At 47.7% G+C, this 20231-nt stretch overlaps 1 protein-coding gene across 24 annotated transcripts in view; it reads right to left on the bottom strand.

The window, feature by feature from the left end:
• The window catches only part of Tacc2 (transforming acidic coiled-coil containing protein 2), a 176474-nt gene that overhangs the window by 136140 nt on the left and 20103 nt on the right, over positions 1-20231 (bottom strand). For all 24 annotated transcript variants that reach the window (XM_048791321.1, XM_048791326.1, XM_048791323.1 and 21 more), the window contains one exon: positions 16865-16974. In XM_048791321.1, the coding sequence (XP_048647278.1) occupies positions 16865-16974 (110 nt within the window). The remainder of the gene's footprint in view (positions 1-16864; positions 16975-20231) is intronic.

Genomic DNA, 20231 nt, shown 5'->3' with positions numbered 1-20231 from the left:
CTTCCTTGCCCATGCCTCTGACAGCAACTGCCATTTAGGAAGGGTACAGTTTCCCTTAGGCTGACTGAAGTCATTACTAACTGGGACAAGATGATAAAAGTTGACTGTACTGGGGGCTGGGGTTGTGGCTCAGTGGTAAAAGTGCTTGATTAACATGTGTGAGGCCCTGGGTTCGATCCTCAGCACCACATATAAATAAATAAAATAAAGGTATTGTGTCCAACTACAACTAAAAAATATTTTTTTAAAAAGGTGACTGTGTTTTGGCATCTTGCAAACTTTTGTGTTCTTATCAGAGAGCAAACAAAAGTGAATTTTCCTCAGAGTACGGGACCCCCAGCAACTAACTGGTCCCCAAAAGTAACCCAGACATTGGTTTATTTACCGTAAATTGAGCATCAGCAATCTCTTTGATTACCCATCAGAAGCAATTTTAAAAGCCAGATTAAAGCCACTCCCCAGGAACTGATTTGCCTAAGGGCAGGAAAAATTCTAAGAACCGGTCTGTTGAGGAATCTGCATTAATTAAGCTTACATAACAACCTTTTATACTTCAAGATTGAGTCCAAATGTGTGGGTACAAGGCTGTGCTCAGAATCCAGGGGGGTGCTTTTCACTGGCTGGGCAGCAGGCAAGCTCAAAGGAAGTCTTTCAGTTTTGGTGTCAGTATCAAGGTCACGGTCAGGGAAGGAACAAGGACCACAGCGTCCCAGTGCAGATCTTTGCCCATAGTGCCCTCATGAAGCTGCTGAGCAGATGATGGGGACAGAGAAGGCCCTCCCCACTGCCCTGGTGAAGACATAGTTCTGAAATACATAGTTCTGAACACACTGGGGTGGGGTACTTAAAGGGAAGAAGTTGGCTGGCTGTGGAAAACAAATGTCCTGCACCCTGGGCTTTAAGGAGACCATCGAACTGAGGCAAAACTCTTTATGGTGAAGAATTGCTCCACACTATGTCCTTACTAAGGCAGAGCCCCTGGTAAGCAGTTGTGGTCGCACAGCAGCCTTGCAGAGGGGATGCTCCCGGGCACACATGAAGAAATCTGCCAGGGAGGTCCAAGACTGGCCTGGAAGACAAGAGCTGCTGCTCAAAACAGGACCAAGGCCTCGGGGCTGCCTGGGCAGAGTCTGTTTCTATACATGCTGCCAACTCCAGCCTCTTACCTGGACAGGTGTGCTGCCCCTTCTCCCATCCACTCTGGCCCCTTCGTTCTGCTCTCCAGGCTGCAGCCAGAGCATTGGCTTGGAAGTGAGAGTCTGCTCCCGTCTCCCCTGAGGGAAAGCTGTGGCTTGGCTTTGCTATCAGCTCTGGTGCAGCCCCCTGGCCTCCCCTGGCCTCCCCTGGCCCACATCTCCTGGAGCTCACCAGCCCTGCATCTGCCTGAGACCTGGAGCCCTCCTGCTCCTCCTCAGCTCTCTGCACTGGTCCTCACTTCTCGGAGTGGCCTCCCTGGTCTTGGTTCCCAAATCAGATCTACTTTCACAGGTCCACCTAGTGCTAGTCTCAGTGGCTATCAACCTGGTCAATGACCATTTTCCTCAGGGAAGACTGGGTCCTTCTCTCTTCCCAGCACTGTATCGGAGGTGCCTGGCACAAAATGAACACTCAGTAAGTGCTGTTGAATATATAAGTGTATAATGAAAAGATGCACAGACAGGTGGGTAGTGGATGGACAGACACAACTGAAGCCAAATCAAGGACCCCAAATATGCAGCAAGGCTCTCAAATTATGGTTGTTTTACTTGAAGATTAGGAAAGTTCTTTTCTTCCATACCACCATAGCATTTCAGGATAAAAAAATATATATCTTATTTTTCAGATTAAGGCAACTGAGACCCAGCCAGGAGTGGTAGTGCACACCTGTAATCCCAGTGGCTCTGGAGGCTGAGGCAGGAGGATCCCAAGTTCAAAGACAGCCTTGGCAACTTTGCAAAGCCCTAAGAAACTTAGCAAGACTCTGCCTCAAAATAAAAAATACAAAGGTGGACTGGGAAGGTGGCTCAGTGATTGAATGGTACTGGGTTCAATCCTGGTACTGAAAAAGGAGGGAAGGGAAGAAGGAAGGAAGGAACAAATGAATGAACAGAGACCCAGAAAAGGCAAAGTACTTCTCCTGAAGTGAGTCTGCAAAACCACACACAGTCCCTGCGCTCCCTGCGGGTCTAATGAGTGACGGTGACATGGCAAGCAATTTGTTACTAATTACACAGGACAGGTGTGGTAAGCCATTCTTATAGACCGTGGCCGCCATTAGAAGATGGCGCCGGCTTCCACTGTGGCCTGTGATAAACAACTCCTTTTATGGAGAGTTGGCGCGTAATCCCTTACCACCCTATGAGAGAGATCCACGTGGCGGCTTAGGATTGGGATGCTGGGGGGCTTTATTAAGCTGTGCTTGGGTGTGTCGGGCGCGGGCGCTAGAAGATGATACATGACTCAAGGCCTGAATAAACTGTTGAAAGAAGAATCCTGTGTCGTGTTTCCCTGGCTGGCGAGGGGTCGCGACAGACAGGTTTCTGGGAATAATTTGTTATTTTTACAAATCACTCTGATTCAAAAGATAAGATTGCTGGGTGCCGTGGCGTGTGCCTGTAATTCTCACTACTCCAGAAACTCAGGCAGGAGAATCACAGATTCTAGAAACCTACTGAGCACCTAGTGAGACCCTGTCTCAAAATAAAACGAAATGAGCTGGAGAGGCAGCTCCAGGCTAGTGCGCTTTCCTGGCACGTGAGAAGCTCTGGGTTCGACCCCAGCACCACAAACATTAAGAGCTTCCCCTCGTGCCACCACCCCTGCTGCCCACTGCCTCCCACGCGCTGTCTGGAAAAGGAAAGGGCAGAGTTGGCGATGAGTTGGCGTGGCGGGATGCATGCCAACAGAGCAGGTGGCTGGGGTGGAGAAGAGGGTGTTCCCCAGGTCCCTGCATTCCTACCTTGGCCGTCAAATGAGGGACTTTCTCAACACTGCTCAGTCTCCGCCCCGTTACAGCCACCCTAAGGAGGTGAGATGTTCTGAGTGGCGAGAGGAGGAGAGCACCCAGGGTCCAGTTTCCCCATGGGTGGGGCTGAGTCTGCCCACAGTGCAGCTGTCTGCCTTGTGACAAGTGGACTGTGCCAGCTCCCTGTCCTTCCTGGCACCTCCACAGTCCTGGACAGGAAAGGTTAGCTCAGGGGCAACAGCCTGTCATGGATCACACTGGGTTTCTTTGACTCTAGATCACAGCCGATATGCAATCTGCTGGGAAGGGTGGGGTTTATCGGTCTCCTCAACCCCGACCACTTGGGGGTTCCTTCTCCCCACACGTTGCAGGGTGGTCAAAATCTGAATGGGCCTTGTTGTGTGGAGGAAGAGGCTGTTCCTTTCTTTTTAGGTGGGGGAGATGTTACCTAGGGCCTCTCCCATGCTAGGTGTTATGGTTTAGAGGTGGTGTCCCCCAAAAGTTCACTGTGAGGCGATGTCCCCCAAAAGTTCACATATGAGGAGATGCAAGAAGGTTCAGGAGAAATTATTGGGTTCCAAGACTCTTAACCCAATCAGTGAATTAATCCCCTGGTAGGGATTACTGAGTGGTAACTGAAGTAGTGGGGTGTGGCTGGAGGAGGTGGGAAAGGGGGTGTGGCTTTGGGGTGTATATTTGTATCTCACAAGTGGAGTCTCTCTCTGCTTCCCGATCCTCATGTGAACTGGCTCCCCCTGCCACACTCTTCTACCATGATGCCCTGCCTTACCTGAGCCCTGAGGAATGCAGCCTGCTATCTATGGATTGAGACCTCTGAAACTGTGAGCCCCTAAGTAAACCTTTCCTCCAGTGCACTTGTTCTGGTCGGGTCCTTTAGACACAGCAGAGAAAAAGCTGCCTAAAACACTAGGCAAGTCCTTCACTGAGCTACATCTGCGGTCAGTGGTCTCTTATTTAGTTGTTTATTAATGTCCTTTCCCCCTACCTCCTGTAGCTTCCAGAGCTCATCTGGCCTAGCACTGTCTAACGAATGAGTGAAGGATGGAATGAACCAAGAAATGAAGGAAGACCTCTTTTAGCCACAGGGGTACAGTCATAAAACCTCTCAATTCCATTGACACCTGCACGGTCAGATTAGCACCTATTCCAGAGACTTTGGAAAAACAATTTTCACTTCAAGTGATCTGGCCAGGGACAGAATTCTCGTGCTCCTGGGAGAGGAGATGTTCCATGCCTTAACTAAGGTGACATGGTATTTCGTGCACAAGGCACCTCCTTGGGGCCGTTTCCAATCCTTGCCCATTAGGTCCAGTCCACACACAGCCCTAATTTGTTCAGACTGTCCCTGCACAGGTGCCTGAGAGTTCACCGACCCTGGCAGCATGCCCAGACTTGGCTTTGTATTTTTAAACCAGTTTTATCTTCCTCTGCACATTCTATAAAGTAGAGAGAGGAAAGGAAAGTTATTGGAGGGCCTATGGAATTATTGGGGAAATGGTGTGTGTGTAATGGATTAAAACCAAAAGTACTCTTACCATTCATCTGTACTTTATATGACTCCAAGGTCAAGGTGTTATTCAACTCACAAGAATCCATTATCCAGCTTAGTACAGGGGATGGAGATAAAGAAAATTCAAAAACTGCTTTTTAACCAATTTTTTCAGCAACTCTCTCTGGAGTCCTAAAGAGCAGTAGGTGATCCAATTTGTGAATCCCAGACTGGCTGCTGGAGGAGGCTGGATAGTTGCACCAAAGAGACCCCCACAGCCAGAGCGAGCTCCAGGTTTCTCACATGTACGGTCCCTTCAAATGTATCCAGATTCCGACTTTTCTTAATGACCAGATACAAAAAAAACAAAATCAACTATCCCAATAGAAAATCATTCTTCTTTTATTCACAATAAATAAGAATTTTTAAGACTTTAATAAACTCAAATCAAGAAATTTGGTGGAGCACTTACCTAAATATGAATAGTCCCATAATTTTAAGTTCAATCCCCATTGGTTATTCATGGAAAAGTACAAATGACAATTTTGCTTATATAGTTGGATTCTGGTGACATTTTTATTTTGACACTCCAAGGGTATTTGGAACAATAATGATAAAAGTATTTTTTTTTGTTACATTCCTTCTTATATTTTCGCCATAGCAAATGCAGTACCAACCAGGCAACATGATAGAATCGTCCTTGGGTGACTGAATATCTTTCAGAGGATTTGAAGAACCCTCTAAACAATAAGATGTCACCAGTGTCACTTATCGGAGATTGAGCTCATGTGTACCGAGCTCAAAAATGTGATTAGGGGCTGGGGTGGTGGCTCAGTGGAAGACCCTTGCCAAGCAGGTATGAGGCACGGTATTCGATTCTCAGCACTGCGTAAGATAAATAAATAAAATAAAGGTCCATTGACAACTAAAAAAAGTGTTCTTTTAAAATATGTGATTAAAGGTTCCTTTTTTAGGCTACACCCCAGTCTCCAGGCCATTTAGTTGAGAGTTGTCCCTCTGTAATCCCACGGACCTCTATGGGGGGGTGCAAGGTTGATGAGTCATCATTACTGGGAATCAAGCTGGTTGAAGGTCAAAGACAAAAGGCCGTCACAGCCTCCTTCCCAGCACTAGCACAGCTACCTTGACAAGCTTGAGAAGATCAACTTCCATCAAAGCTGGCATCCGAGGCCATGAAGGGACACAGGAGACCACCAGTGGGTGGGGTAGGAAGAGCTTCAGAAGAGAAAAGCAGAATTCTGCCCCAGAAAGGCTCCTATTCTTTTTTTCCTATACAGCCTCCCCTCATCTTCCAAAACAAATGCCAGGTGTTTTGCTGCGTTTCCATTTAAACCCAGGAAAGCATACGTATTGCAGCTTCAATGTTTTCAGAGAACTGAGGATGGAGAACAGCTGGCTCAGAAAGACTTGTTAATTACAAGAGGGTTGGCCTCAGGGGGCCAGGGGACTACTAAAGGAGACACAGAGAGAAGGGTGGCGATCCCTGGAGGTGGCGAGCAGCAAGGTGAGCCCTGCCGTTGCCCAGCCTGAGGCCTGGAGAAGTGGGGTGGGCAGCTTGGGGCCAGGCCTGGTTGACATCCTCCCTGACATGGAGAGCTGGGGCCTGGCATCTGGGGAGGGAAGAGAGCTGAAGCCCCAGGGCAGAGCCCCGGAGAAGAGAGTCTGGGAACTCCAGAAAAGAACAAGGTACCCTCAGTATGTGCCGAGACCATGACACGAGGTACAGACAAGCGAAAGGTTTAGAGGGAAAAAATCCCCTCAGCCACAGAGCTGGGAATAGCTCCTGTTCCTTCCCAGCAGGAGCGGAAACTCATATTTCATGGGGTTTCTGTTAAAGTTCTCAGAAGGCTCTTGCCTCAGTCCTGGGGAAAAACATTCCTCACCCATACACTTCTCTTGTCCCATCTACCAAAGCAAGACCCCAAAGGATTAAGCTGTTCCAAATAACTGCATCCCAGAGCAAAGTTCAAGAATATTTATAGGATCACAAAAATATCCAGACCCTGAATAAAAGCTCAAAGTCCACAATGTCTGGCATGCAGAGCAGCAGGGAAACATGATCCATCCCAAGGAGAACAATCAAGTCATCAAAATTGACCCCGAAATGTCACCGTCAAATCAGACACTTTAAAAAAGTATTATAGGGGGTGCTAGGGATATAGCTCAGTTGGCAGAGCACTGGCCCAGCAGAAATAAGGTCCTAGCACCTCAAAAGTAAATAAATAAACTGTAACTGCATTCCATATGTTAAGGAGACTCGAGGAAAGATTGAGCCTGTTGGGCTGGGGTTGTGGCTCAGCGGTAGAGCGCTCACCTAGCACGTGCGAGGCACTGGGTTTGATGCTCAGCACCACATAAAAATAAATGTCCAACTACAACTAAAAAATGTATATGTTTTTTCTTTTTTTATTATTATTAGTTGTTACATAGCTCTTGACATATCATATTTCATACATTTGATTCGAGTGGGTTATGAACTCCCATTTTTACCCCGTATTAAAAAATGTATATTAAATACAGACACGGAAGACATAAAAAGACCCCCATCAAACTTCTGGAGATGAAACTACAATGTTTAAAGTGAAAAGCACACTGTGAGAGAATATGACAGATTAACCACCGCAGAGAAAAAACTCAGTGGACTTGAAGACACAGCGATAGAAAGGTACCAAACGACACAGAAATGAACAGGGCGTCACCGAGCTGTCGGATGGCTTCCAGGAGCCGAACACATGTGTGATATTGGAGTCCCCAAGAGAGGGGAAGTAAGAAACTATTTGAAAAAATATTTGAAAAGTTTCCAAATGCAATGTAAACTAGAAACCTACACACCAGGAATCTCAGCTGACTCCGTGCACAAGCAGGGAAAACTCCGCACCAAGGCGTGTGGTGACCAAATCGATTAAAATCAGGGGAAAAGGAAAGAATATTGGAGGTAGCTAGGGGAAGAAAAAAAAAAAGATAAAGGATGGCACCAAATATGTCCCTGGAAATAACACAAGTCAAATACAGCCGGGTGGTGTCATTAAAGTTCTAAAGGAGAAGGATTCTTTACTCATAGAAAATATCTTTCTAAATTCAGGTGAAATAATATTTTTTTCCAGACACACAAATGCTTAAAGAATTAACCACCAACAAACCTACATTTCAAGAAATGTTAAAGGAAGTCCTTTAAGCCATAGAAAAGACCAGGTGGTAACCTGATGATCAAGACCTACACAAAAGAATAAACACTTTACTTACTATTTAAATTTCTCTTAAAAGATAAGTAGGTGGGGGCTGGGGTTGTGGCTCAGCAGTAGAGCGCTCACCTCATACATGTGAGACCCTGGGTTCGATCCTCACCACCACATAAAAATAAATAAGTGAAATGAAGGTATTGTATCCAACTACAACTAAAAAATAAATATTTTTAAAAAAGATAAGTAGGTGGAGTTTTATTTGTTGTTGTTGTTGTTTGGCAATGCTGGGGATTGAACCCAGGGCCTTGTGCATGCAAGGCAGGCAGGCACTCTACCAACGGAGCTATAACCCCAGCCCCCAATAAGTAGGTGTTTAAAATAAAAACATGTGCTATGGGATTTGTAACTTACATAGAAGTAAAGTGTCTGACAAAATTAGCATAAGGCTAAAAGAGGAAAAACAGATTTACAGTTAAGAGTCTTCTAAAATGTTAAATGACATAAATGTCACTTAAAAGCTGATTGTGGTAAATTAAGGAGGTATAGCATAGTTCCTAAAGCAACCACTAAAATAGCATATATACTTGTAGATAATAAGTCAAAGGGGAGAAAAATAGAATTATAAAAATAACAAATTACATGTGTAATCCCAGCAGCTTGGGAGGCTGAGGCAGGAGGATGGAGAGTTCAAAGCCAGCCTCAGCAAGGGTGAGGTGCTAAGTAACTCAGTGAGACCCTGTTTCTAAATAAAATACAAAATAAGGCTGGGGATATGGCTCAGTGGTCAGGGTACCCCTGAGTTTAATCCCTAGTACCAAAAAATCAAAAATAAAAATAACAAATTAATCAAAAAAGAAAAAAGAAAGGATATGGATAGATAGAAAATATAATTGTAGACTGTAGAACTAAACCAGCTGTGTTAATAATGTCATTAAATATAAATGTAATAAATATTTACATATTTACTCCAACTAAAAAGCAGAGATTTTCAGAGCAGATTAATAAAACAAAATCCTATGTTGCCTACAATAAAGGCACAAATAAATTAAAATAAAAAGAATAGGATGGGATATACCATGCAATCAAAACAAAATCATTGTTTGTATTATATCAGACAACATAGATTTTGGAGAAAAGAATATTACAGGCACGAAGAAGATCATTTCATAATGCCTAAGGGTTCAATTCACCAAAAAGATGTAAAAATTCTAAAAATTTTTTTATGTATCTAATAATCACAGAACTTCAAAATATGAAGTAAAAACTGATAGACTCAAAAGGAGAAATAGATAAATCTACAATTATGTTCTGATGTTTCCACGCCCCCTTCAATATTTGATGGAACAAGTAGATGGAAAATCAGTTTGCATGTAGAAGACCTGAACAATATGATCAACCATCTTTAGCTAGTAAACACGTGTTGAACACCATCCAATAGCAGCAAAATAATTTTCAAGTACAGGCAGAACATTTACAAGACAGACCATACGTATCCTCTGCATTAAAACAGGTCTCAGGGCTGGGGTTGTGGCTCAGTGGCAAAGTGCTTGCCTAGCACATGTGAAGCACGAGTTCAATTCTCAGCACCATAAATAAATAAATAAATAAATAAAATAAATAAATAAATAAAATAAAGGTCCATAGACAACTAAAAAAAAATCTTTTAAAAAACAGGTTTCAATAAAATTAAGATAATTCAAACTATCCAATGTATTTTATCTGACTATGATGGAATCAAATTAGAAAGCAAAAACAGAAAAATATCCAGAAAATCTCCAACTATTTGGAAACTAAAAAACATAATTCTAAAGGAGTCAAAGGAAAATCAGAAAGTATTTAAATTGAATGAAAATGAAAACACAAATACCAGAATTTGTAGTCTACAGTTAAAAAAGGACCCAAGAGGCACATAGAACACTGAAACCCCTATATTTAAAAAGGCCTGAAATTAATGACCTCAAAACTGGAGACACTGGTTACACAACAATGTGAACATACTTACTACCACCGAATTGCACACTTAGCAATGATTAAGATGGTAAATTTCACATTCTGCATTTTTACCACAATAAAATATTAAAAAAAAAATCAACAAGTAGCAACATGTAAAAGAAACCAGTTACTAAACAGAACTCACTTTTTAATCCCATTTGGGTGAAATTCAAGAATTTGCAAAACTAATCAATGGTGACAACATCAGAATGGTTACTCTCTTGGGCAGAGAGATCAGGAAGGAGCATGAGAGAACACTCTGAAGTCTAGATTTGGGTGTGAATACAGAAGCACACAGGTGTGGCAGAACCTCACCAGGCTCTCAGATTTAGAGGCCTCTCAGTATGCATTTCATGCCAACTTGTTAAAATAATAGGAAAAGAAAGAAACTATAGAGACGGCTTTTAAAAAGGTAGAAGAGAATCAGTGATGGCCAGGGGGATGAAGGGAGACCGATAGGTGGAGCAAAGGACGTTTAAATCAATGAAGCTCGATTCTATGGTCTTGTGATGGAGGACACTATGCATCTGTCAACCCAGAGCCGGAACAGCACCGTGATCCTAACGTAAAGGCCAGACGCAAGCATAAGGCATTGATATCGACTCATGAATTGTAAAAAATGCATCATGTTAATATACGATATTGATAACTGAAGAAATGTATGAAGGAGAGGGCAAATGAGAACTCACCATACTATCTGTTTAATTTTTCTGCAAACCTAAAATCGCTCTTAGAATAGCTGATCTCACACACACACACACACAGAAAGTGTGTGTGTATATACATAGAATGAACATCCTATATATCTACATATACACACACATATGATGTGGCTTGGATAGGCGGCATCCCCCAAGCTCCTGTGTCAATGCAGGAATATTGGGAGCTAAAGTGACTGGATTACGAGAGCTGGAACCTAATCAGTCCGTCCTGGTTTGAATGGACTGACGGGTGGTGACGGTAGGAGACGGGCCATGGCTGGAGGAGATGGGTTGCTGGGGGCGTGCCCTGGAAGGGCGCATCGTCCCTCTGTCCCCTTCCCCCTTCTCTCTGCTTCCGGACTCTGCCATGAGCTGGGCAGTCTCCTCTGCTGGGCCCTTCTGCCCCCTCGTGCTGCCCCACCGTGGGCCCAGGGCAGTGGAGTCGCCGTCTAGGTCTAAGACCTCAGAGTCGCAAATGAATTCTCTCTCCTCCAAGTTGTTCTTCTTGGGTATTTTGGTCACAGTGACACAAAAGTTGACTAAAATAACAAATGTATATATCGAAAATATAGCTCTCCCGCACCCGAGAAAAGAATTAGAAAACAAACCCGGAAAAGTGTGAGGGAGGCACTAGTATTTTAAGAGCAGCTGTCTACATGGCAGGGGCCTTGGTGACGTTTCCCCTCAGCTTTCCACTTTTTCCTTGGTTCCAAGCTGTTACAGTTAATGGGGATGATCTCACGAGGGAAAAATATTCCTCTTCCCCTCATCTGAAAACTTAAAATGCCTGTTGAAACCAGAGGAGCAGGAAGCAGCAGACACCACCTACTCAGCCCAGATGTCCCTTCACCAGTGTCAAAAGTCAGGGCTCACTCCTTCCCCCTCTGCCGTTCTGCTCTGAGTTTACTTCCGGCCAGAGGTAAATAATGAGTCAGGAGCAGGACAAGGACACTCCCTGGCTGGGCAGAGCAAGCAGCAGATCTGGGCCTTCAGGACACTCTGGAAGAACAGAGCTCGGCCACCCAGGCTGTGTGGCTGGGAGCTGGTCCCACTCACTGCTGCTCCAACAGACTGGACCTTCCCGAGTTTTTCTTCTCTCTAAGAACCGAATTTGTTTACCGGGAAATTAAAATTTAAGGATTGACTGAGGTTTGCTTCCTTAATTATGAAGGCCACAACATAAATACATTCAGACTCCTGCGAGCCAGTTTATGGTTGTAACTCTGGGTTTTGGTGGCATCAGACCAAGCTGGAGTCTGGTAGCCCTCGTGCCCCTCATGTCTATGTGGCCCAGGGCAAGTTCCTTCATTTTTCTGGGCCTTGGTCTCCTCCTGTGGCCCCTCAGGTCCTCTGCATGCACCCATGCAGAGCAGGTGGATGGGATGAGCTTCACCTGGCCCAGTGTGCAGGCGGCGGACGATGCCCGCTCATGATGGGGGTGGGCGGTGACAGCTGACACTCTTGCCTTGCATTTGAAACCAGTTATTTCACTTTCCAAGCCACGGTGTCTACTCTTCCAAGCCGCTACTCCACAAACACCAAGGATTTTTTTTATTCTAAAGAGGAGTTTGTCTTCTGAAAAAGCCAAAAATTAGGCCATTCTGGTCAGGTGGGCCTGGCAAGAGCTCACGGTTTCACAAACTTCCCTGCTCACAAGAATCACCTGCTAGAAACAGCTTACTCCCCAGTGAGGAGCACTGCTTCAGGGCCCTGCTGGGGCCTAGGAAATGAAGTATTTACCCCACACCCAGGTGAATCCCATCATCCAGGGGGATGGGAGTCACGGCCCGCATGGTTCCATTTACTGTGGTCCACCCCAACGCTGATCTCTCCTGCCGTCTCCAACACAGCATAAAGGCACACAAACACGGGGACTGGAAGGGGTCCATAGCCGAGTAACTTGCATAAGTGACTGAAACTGCCCTGAGGATCTCTTAGGATTTGGGGCCACCATCACCCCATTAAACTCACTCTCCCCATTGTCAGGGGCCTGCTTTAATAAAGCCAGGCCAACAGAGTCCCCGCAGATAACCTCAGGCATTCCGTAAACAGCCTAAGCTCCAGTTTCCCCAGATAGCTTTCTGGGGTGGAATACTCTGTTTCCCAGTTTCCAGTGTGGGTCTTTCTTCTGGGATCTTGGTGCAAGGCCTTAGCATCATCTTCAACTCCAACCTTCTGCCCATACCCAGGTAAGCAGGTGTCCTAAATTCTACCTTGGGATTGGGTTCAGGCCACCATCCCAACCACAGGACATCCCTGATGGCCCTTTCAGATTCCACCCTCCTGAGCACTGATCAAGGGTCTCTAACTTCATCTTCTGAACCTTTCCTGGAATGCCTAAGCCCTGGTTTTAAAAAAAAAAAAAAAATCACAGAGCTTTTCCCTGGCTGCCTGTTACCTGCAGGATAAAACTCCACCCAGTCTGCTTACTTCCTGCTCCGCCTCCAGAGGTCTGACTCAAGAATTCTGCCCCCACCTGCCTTGGCTTCAGAAAGGTGCCCCTTAAGCTCAAGTTCCCCCACCATCTGCTCATCTGAACCCCAACAGCACCAAGCCCCGGCTCCACACAAGGGCATAGCACATGCTGCAATCTTCAGAGCACAGCCTGGATCTTCAGCACCAGTGTCACCTGGTGTTTTTGGCAGCTTTGTCACTGCTGTGACAAACAGATGTGGCCAGAACAATTTTAAGGAGGAAAAGTTAATTTTGGGGCTCACAGTTTCAGAGGTCTCAATCCATAGATAGTAGGCTCCATTCCTCGGGGCTCAAGGTGAGGCAGAACATCATGGCGGATGAGTGTAGTGGAGGGAAGCGACTCATGTGATGATCAGGAAGCAGAGTAAGACTCCACTCATCAGATACAAATATACACCCCAAAGGCACACCCTTAATGCCCCACCTCCTCTGGCCACACCTCACTTGCCATCAGTTACTACTCAGTTGATCCCTATCAGGGTGTTAATTCGATGAGTTTAGGGTCTCATAACCCAATCATTTCTCCTCTAAGCCTTCTTGCAATCTCCACGTGAGCTTTTGGGGGACACCTCCCATTCAAGCCACAGCACCTTTAATCTGTTAGGAATACTGGTTCCCAGGCCTCACCCTGGACCTACCCAGACCAGACTCCCTGGAGGAGAAGCCCAGCAGTTTGCATCGGCACCAGCCTTGCAGGTGATCCTGATGCCCGTTCAAGTTTGAGAACTACTGGATAATATTGAGGCTCTAGGCAAGTGAGTTTCCATTTCTTAGTGACATAGGTGCCAGAAATTCCCCAAGGGATCACCCAGAGTCATCCTTGGAAAAAAGCCAGTCATCTTTCAAGTTGGCTTGGAGCCTTCCTTGGAAAGATAAGCAAGTGTGATTTGGAACACAGGAAATGGCAGATATCCAACAATTTTTCACCTACAGAAATAGTAATTTCCTGTGATGCAATCTAATGGTTCTGTTATGGGGAAGCTTGTGTTTTGCAGGTTTAAAGGAAAGGGCTACCCCATCCCTGGTTGCTGGTACCCAAGGAGGGAAGGGTTCCAAGACACAGCAGGCCTAGAAGCACTCTAGACACAGGTACCCAGGTGGCTGTGCTTAGGCGTCTTTGCTGGGCAGTATGAAGTGTTACCTGGGGCTAAGCTTCACCTGGGAGGGCAGGAGCATCCTCCCTCCAAAATGCAAGGCTGGTCAGAGATGGCAGGGAGCACCACCCAGCATCTTCAGGGTTTGGACTATACAGGGCCAAGTTACCACAGCGACACCACGTGGCAACCAAGAAGCAAAGCAGTTGAGCTGAAGGGACCCCAAGCTCCTTCTATTTGAGTGGAGAACGTACCCCCTTTGGGGAAGTGTAAACCCTGACTTCTAGTATAGTTCAAAGACAGAGAGAACCCTCAGGGCCAAGCAATGGACTTCCTGCTGCCAAGACAGATTATGTGATGGTCTAAACCTGTTTCCTCATCTGTGGAGTGAAGAAGATGGGCTGAGAGACAAGCCTTGGAAACACCAACACGCGCCTCTCTGCACAGCTGCCCCTCCATATCTGCTGGGGATTGGTTCCAGAACCCCTCAGACACCAAAATCCAGTGAAGCCTGATTCCATTACACGCATCGACAGGGTACATCCTCCTGAACACTTGCAGTCACCTCTAGACTACTTATCATACCTAACATGGCAAATGTTCAGGACAAATGCAGATTTTTCTGGGATATTTTTGACCCACGGGGCTGGGGACAGTGTGGCCAGACCAACGGGCATCTCATTGGTGATGGTCCCTTTACCATGAGGCCCCAAAACACCAGGCCTCAGTGGAGGGGTGTCCCAGTGCCAGCTGCCCTGGGTATGCTCACCAGCCTGCTGAGCAAGGCCGTGTCACAAGGGAACTGGTTCACAGAAGGCAAACTTTAATTTTGTACACAGAGCCCATGACACAGCATCTGGCACACAAATGCAATATGAGCATTAAATACGACGGCTATCCTGCTGGTGGCCAAGGCTCCTGTGACTCAGGAGCTGGTGCCCATCTCTCCTCCTCAGGCATCCTGACTTCACATGGGACAGACTCATGGTCAATTCCTGGGGAAGTCAGAGGCCAGCTGCTGGAAATGCAGCCATTTATTGAGGATAATCCTGATTTTGTTCTGCAGCGCACAGGGCCTTGCTCCCTCTAGGTAAGCCCTCTACTACTGAGCTGCACCCCAGTCCCAGCAGTCCTGTTTTCTACCCTGAACAGGAAGCTGCTGCTCTGGGCTTGGTCTTGGAAGGCAGCTCTTTTATGCTCAATCTGCCCGCCAATGAGAGGCAGTTCTTCTTCAAGCAGAAATAGTTGACTAATAATTGTCTAAAGCTGAAGACCTTTGTGCACATCTTGCTCTTCAGTCCTGCTGTGACACAGGCCCCAGAAAGATGGGGAGGGGAGAAAACTGGACACTTGGTCTTAGCCAGTAGTGCTTCCCTTGCACTGGATTCCAGAAAAGATAATACCATTCACTGGTTTCATGATCCTTGGAGCCAGTTTAGAGGTCTGATTAGAACTGAACATTAAAATTGAGGCTGAGGCAAAAGGATCACAAGTTCAAGGCCAGCCTCAGCAACTTAGCAAGACTCTTTCTCAAAATAAATAAAAAGGGCTGGGGGTATAGCTCAGTGGTAAAGTGCCCCTGGGTTCAATCTCCAGTACCAATAAAAATCCTATGTCCTAATACCCTGATAAACAGACTGAACAGGTAACAGCCTCTGGGATTTGGAGAGGCAAGGAGGCACCACTGTTGGCAGAGGGCAGGGGTCAAAGGTGCCTGCTGTTCAAGGCATCATTCCGAGGCCCTCAACAAAGAATAATGTGCCACCACATTGATCATCATTTGCCTAAAGAAATCTAAGGCTGGGGCCTGGGCTGTGGCTCAGTGGTAGAGCACTTGCTTTGCACATGTGAGGCTCTGGGTTCAATGCTCAGCACCGCATATAAATAAATAAAATAAAGGTCCATTGAAAACTAAAAATTACTAAAAGAAAGAAGGAAATCTAAGGCTGATGCTGAGAGGTTCCAAGTATTTCCTGTGGAAACCACACAGCCCAAGCCACCCAGGAAGGAATACCCCCAGGTGTGGCAATTCCTGCCACCAGGGGTCACTCTTAGGTACCCAAAGCACACAATGTCGCCTTGGTCTTCAGGTTTTGAGGAGCTATTACAAAGCATGTTGCCACCTCCAGTTCCGAGGTCTGTGACGGGCTCATGGCTGGACTTCTGCATTGTGTTCCGTGAGCTCCTGTTCCTTTGTGCCTTCAGGGCTGTATGATCAGGAGTCTTGGAAGTTCAACTCTGACTGTTCAAGGGGGCTATTCTCTTCTGGGAGTTGAACCCACAAGTAGTTACTAATTAGCTCCAGGGTTTCTGGCCTGTTTTGCTGGGGACTGAGTCTGCTGCCCTGGGCTTGTGAATACCCCCAAAACTATAGGTTCAGAATGTGATGTGGAGAAAGGTCCAGGAGGGAGCCACGGCAGGGAAACCAGGGCCTGGCTGAGAGTCATAACGAGGAGCCACTGACCAATGGCCCGGGGCTCACTGGCCATGTCCCCCTGCCACAGGGTGACCTCGTGGGCTTCTGGAATTCGGCTTCCCGCCTCCCTGGGTGGCTTTAGGAGTTGCTCCCTGAAGCCCCTGTTCCAAGGTCGGGTGCCTACACAGCCTCCAGCCTGGAGCACAGGCCACGTGGTCTCCGGTGTCCTCCTGGAAGCCCTGATCTTTCCCATGTTCAGGTCTGACCGTACAGCTAACTAACCTGGAGTGTCAATTACTAATTCCGGGGAGTGTGTAAATACTAATTTCACCTGCAGCAGAGAAACCATTACTTCTCTAATCAGTGCAGGTGTGGCCAGCCCAGGGCGGTCTAGGAGCCATGGCCTCACCACAGGGACCTCTCACAGGTGTACAGGTAAATTTCCCAAAGCCACCAGAGCAAAGCAAATGCTGGAGGGGCAGCAAGCCGGCCATGCCTCGCTGTGTCCACCCCAGGGCGGGCTCCCTACCTGGACAAGTCCCTGTGGTCAGGGCTTCCGGGTGGGTCCCCCTGCTTCCCTTTTGTATCCTGACCGTCCTCAGGTGGTTGCGCGGATCTTGGGTTCACAGCTGAAGTCCTCTGAGAAAGAAGAAAGAGAAATCAGGAAGGACCCAGATAAGTATCTACAAAGCAAGCGCTGGAACTCTTCCAGTGACCACAACATTGTCACCCAGCGGAGCCCCACCGTGCACCGGGCACAGAGTTAGGCTTTGAGGATATGTGGTGAGCAGAGCAAGGCGGCCTGCTCCCGTCTAAGGAGAAGAAACACAGGTAGATGTGCCATCCCAGCTGGGCAGCAGGACTGGTATGGCAGGACACCAAGAGCAGTGTCATCTGCTCCCAGTGAAAGTGGAGAGGGTTCATCTAGGACCTGAAAGTGTTCTCACACCTGTGGATCCACTCTGGATGGTTCCACAAAACATGACTCAGCTGGAAACCGGCGGGGGGTGGGGTGACAGAGAAATGGGGCCTTGCAATGCTGGGTCAGCCCCACCAGGCTGCTACCCAACCGCTCACAGACCAGGTCACCTTTTCTTTCACTCCTTCAATAAGCATGTCCCCTGCTGGTTTTTAAGACCAAGATGCAAAAATAAGGCTTGGTTAAAACTTCAAATCTCAGGACAAAAAGAGAATGAGATCTTTTAAATACTCGATTTAAATGAAGTTCACTGAAACACAGTACAAAATTCAGGAGAGGGAGAAGGTTTTTTCTCTATTTTTAAACCCAAACCATATTTTAAAAGGCAGTGGTTGACTTTTATTTTGTCTTCCCCGCAGTGTCCTGAGCCCCCTCTCTTTTCCCCCACCAAACAACCCACACCCCTTACTCTGGGACTGTCTGCCTTCAAAGAACTCTTCTACCTGTCTTCTGACCCAAGGTCTCATGAAAAATGCCATCCCAGAGCCCCCACCCGCACCCACTGGAATGTGGACAAGACTCAGGTCAGTCCCCCAGGACTCCCTGGAGAATCAGGACCATGGGGATCTGGCCCTGGGCTCTGCAGAAGCGAATGCAGGTGTTACTGCCTCCCCTGCTCCTGGTCGCCACGGAAGAAGGCGGCAGAAGAGCCAGGAGAGCTGGCAGGCAGGGGGAGACTAGTGGAGAGGCCGGGAAGAGGGTCCTGCTGGTGCCGAGGCCTTGTTTTGTAGGGCCCTGGGGTTCAGCCTCGTTCTGCCCCTTCTGTCGGAGGTCATGGGATGAGGCCCTGCACTCTCCTTTTGACCCCAGCAAGCGCGGGTTGGATCTGTCACTTACAATCCAAAGAGTGCATCTATAGATCACAGAGGAGTTGTGAGGGGAGGAAGGTGCCACATTGCAGAGCCCTCTTAAGAAAGTCACCATTGTGCATTAACACATTCAAAGTTCTGAGAGGTGAAACAGCTGGTTAGATTTTAACTCCCCGTTTCTTGGCAGGGGACCCTTTGTTTATGTCCCACCTGTTAAGGACTCTCGGGAGCTCGGGTTGCCTGGGACACACCATGAAGGCAGTGAGCACCAGACCTCACTTCTTACTTCCTTGCTTAAGTCTGGCTACTGATCCAACTTGCAGAACAGGACATTTCCTCACCTGTGGGTGCCCTTGTGAAACTAGACGGTGGCACTCTCCTGAGAGCATGGCTTGGGAGCCCACAGTACCTCTGTGTGAGCTAGAAGCAGCTTTCCCTGCCCCAAGGGGCTGCAGCTCAGGCCTGGGCACTTGGCTTATGGGGTACCCGGGCAAAACAAATCAGAGTCCCAGCGCCTGGCGGAGAATGTGGTGGTGGAGGCAAGAAGAGCTCCTCTGGCTCTGTGGGGCTCCTTCCTCCTTGTGGCTAGAAATCTCCCTCCACCGAGAGGTTCTGTTCCCCAACGTGACCCAGAGAGAGGCCCACTCGGGCCACTGGGGCATCTAGAGATCCTCGTGAGCTAATCAACTCACCCATTGGCCTGATGCAGTGGTCATTTAATGACCATCTCTTTCGTTGATTTTGACGGCTTCAATCATCCAGGGAACATTCATCCAAAGCCTACCATGTGCTCGGCATGGGGGCCATAGAGGTGACTAAGCCTCCACCCCGCCTTTGTTTGCCCACAGTTGAGGGTGGCAGACCCAGTACCACCACCACCAGGGGTGACCACAGAGGACAGCCCCAGAGTTCACAGTTGTGCCTCCTGCCTGGAGAGTGGCTCCCAGCCTCCTGGGCCCCCAGAAGGGGGGACCCCCAACCTCTGTAACCTCTAGGTGGAATTCTGTGAATTAATTTTGGAGTTTCTGTGGGACCCCAGAGTGCAACTCATGCCCCAGCCTGTGCCTGGGGCTCTTTCTGGGATCCTGACTCTCCTGTTGGATGGACCTGACCTTCAGGTGCCGGCCTGAAGAGCCGGCTGGGTTTGCCTGTGTCTCCTCCCTGCCTGGCCCATTTTTCTGAGAGGTGGGCCAGGTTCCTGCGATTGTGACCAAAGGTAAAAGGATAAAGGATATCCCAGCCTTGGGAGGCTCACAGGGTCCAGTGCTAATGTGAGCACTCCAGCGGGAAAATCTCCCTCACTGTAGCGGAAGGCGGGCGGGCGGGCGGCAGAGAAAACAGCAGCAGCAACGATAATGAGAGCTTCTGTCCTTGAGCAACTGCTAGGGGCCGGCCAGTATCTCTTCATGAACTGTCACCTGGAATCTTCACATTCTAGAAGGAAGATGGAGTTTGTGTCCCTGTTTACAGTGGAGCTTCGGAGTTTCAATCCCTTGGCTGAGATCACCCAGCAGCGGTCTGAGTGGACAGAGTCTCTGAGTGCAGAGCCAGGACCAGTTCTCTCTCTTCCTGACCTCCTGGGTCAGGAGGGGAGGAGGAGGTCGAGAGAGCCGGGCGGATTCCTCACCCCAGTGGGGCTGCTGACCCCGGCCTGGTGTGACCTCTCTGCTGGCTGAACCATTCCCTGCGAGGGGAGTCCCCTCCCCGCCCTGCAGGGCCTCAGCCCCTGTCTGTGTGTCCAGGAGGGCATTTGCCCTGGAGCACAGTATCAAGACAGTGCACGTGGAAATCACCGTAAATCCAAGCTCCCCCCTGGACGCTTCAGAGGTAGGTCCTCAACTAGAGAACACCACGGCCTTTGGGTGCGTGGTTTTCATGTTATATTATAACTCAAGAATCACAGACAGAGTGAATCTGGGTAAGCGTTGTCTTACCCGGCTGATTGTCTGTCAGGCAAACCTCGGCTCCTAACACCTTCAGCTGCCTCCCTTCTAATCACCATGTGATTGTCACTGAATAATGTACAAATAATTTAAAAGATAAATGTCCTGCCCAGCATTCCACAACCAAAGTTTCTTTCTTTCTTTCTTTTTTTTTTTTTTTTTTTT

The sequence above is a fragment of the Marmota marmota genome, unplaced genomic scaffold (genome assembly GCF_001458135.2).
Source record: "Marmota marmota marmota unplaced genomic scaffold, marMar, whole genome shotgun sequence".
Classification (NCBI taxonomy): domain Eukaryota; kingdom Metazoa; phylum Chordata; class Mammalia; order Rodentia; family Sciuridae; genus Marmota; species Marmota marmota.
Note: the sequence above shows the minus strand (reverse complement) of the source record. Positions and strands in the feature narration are given on the sequence as shown.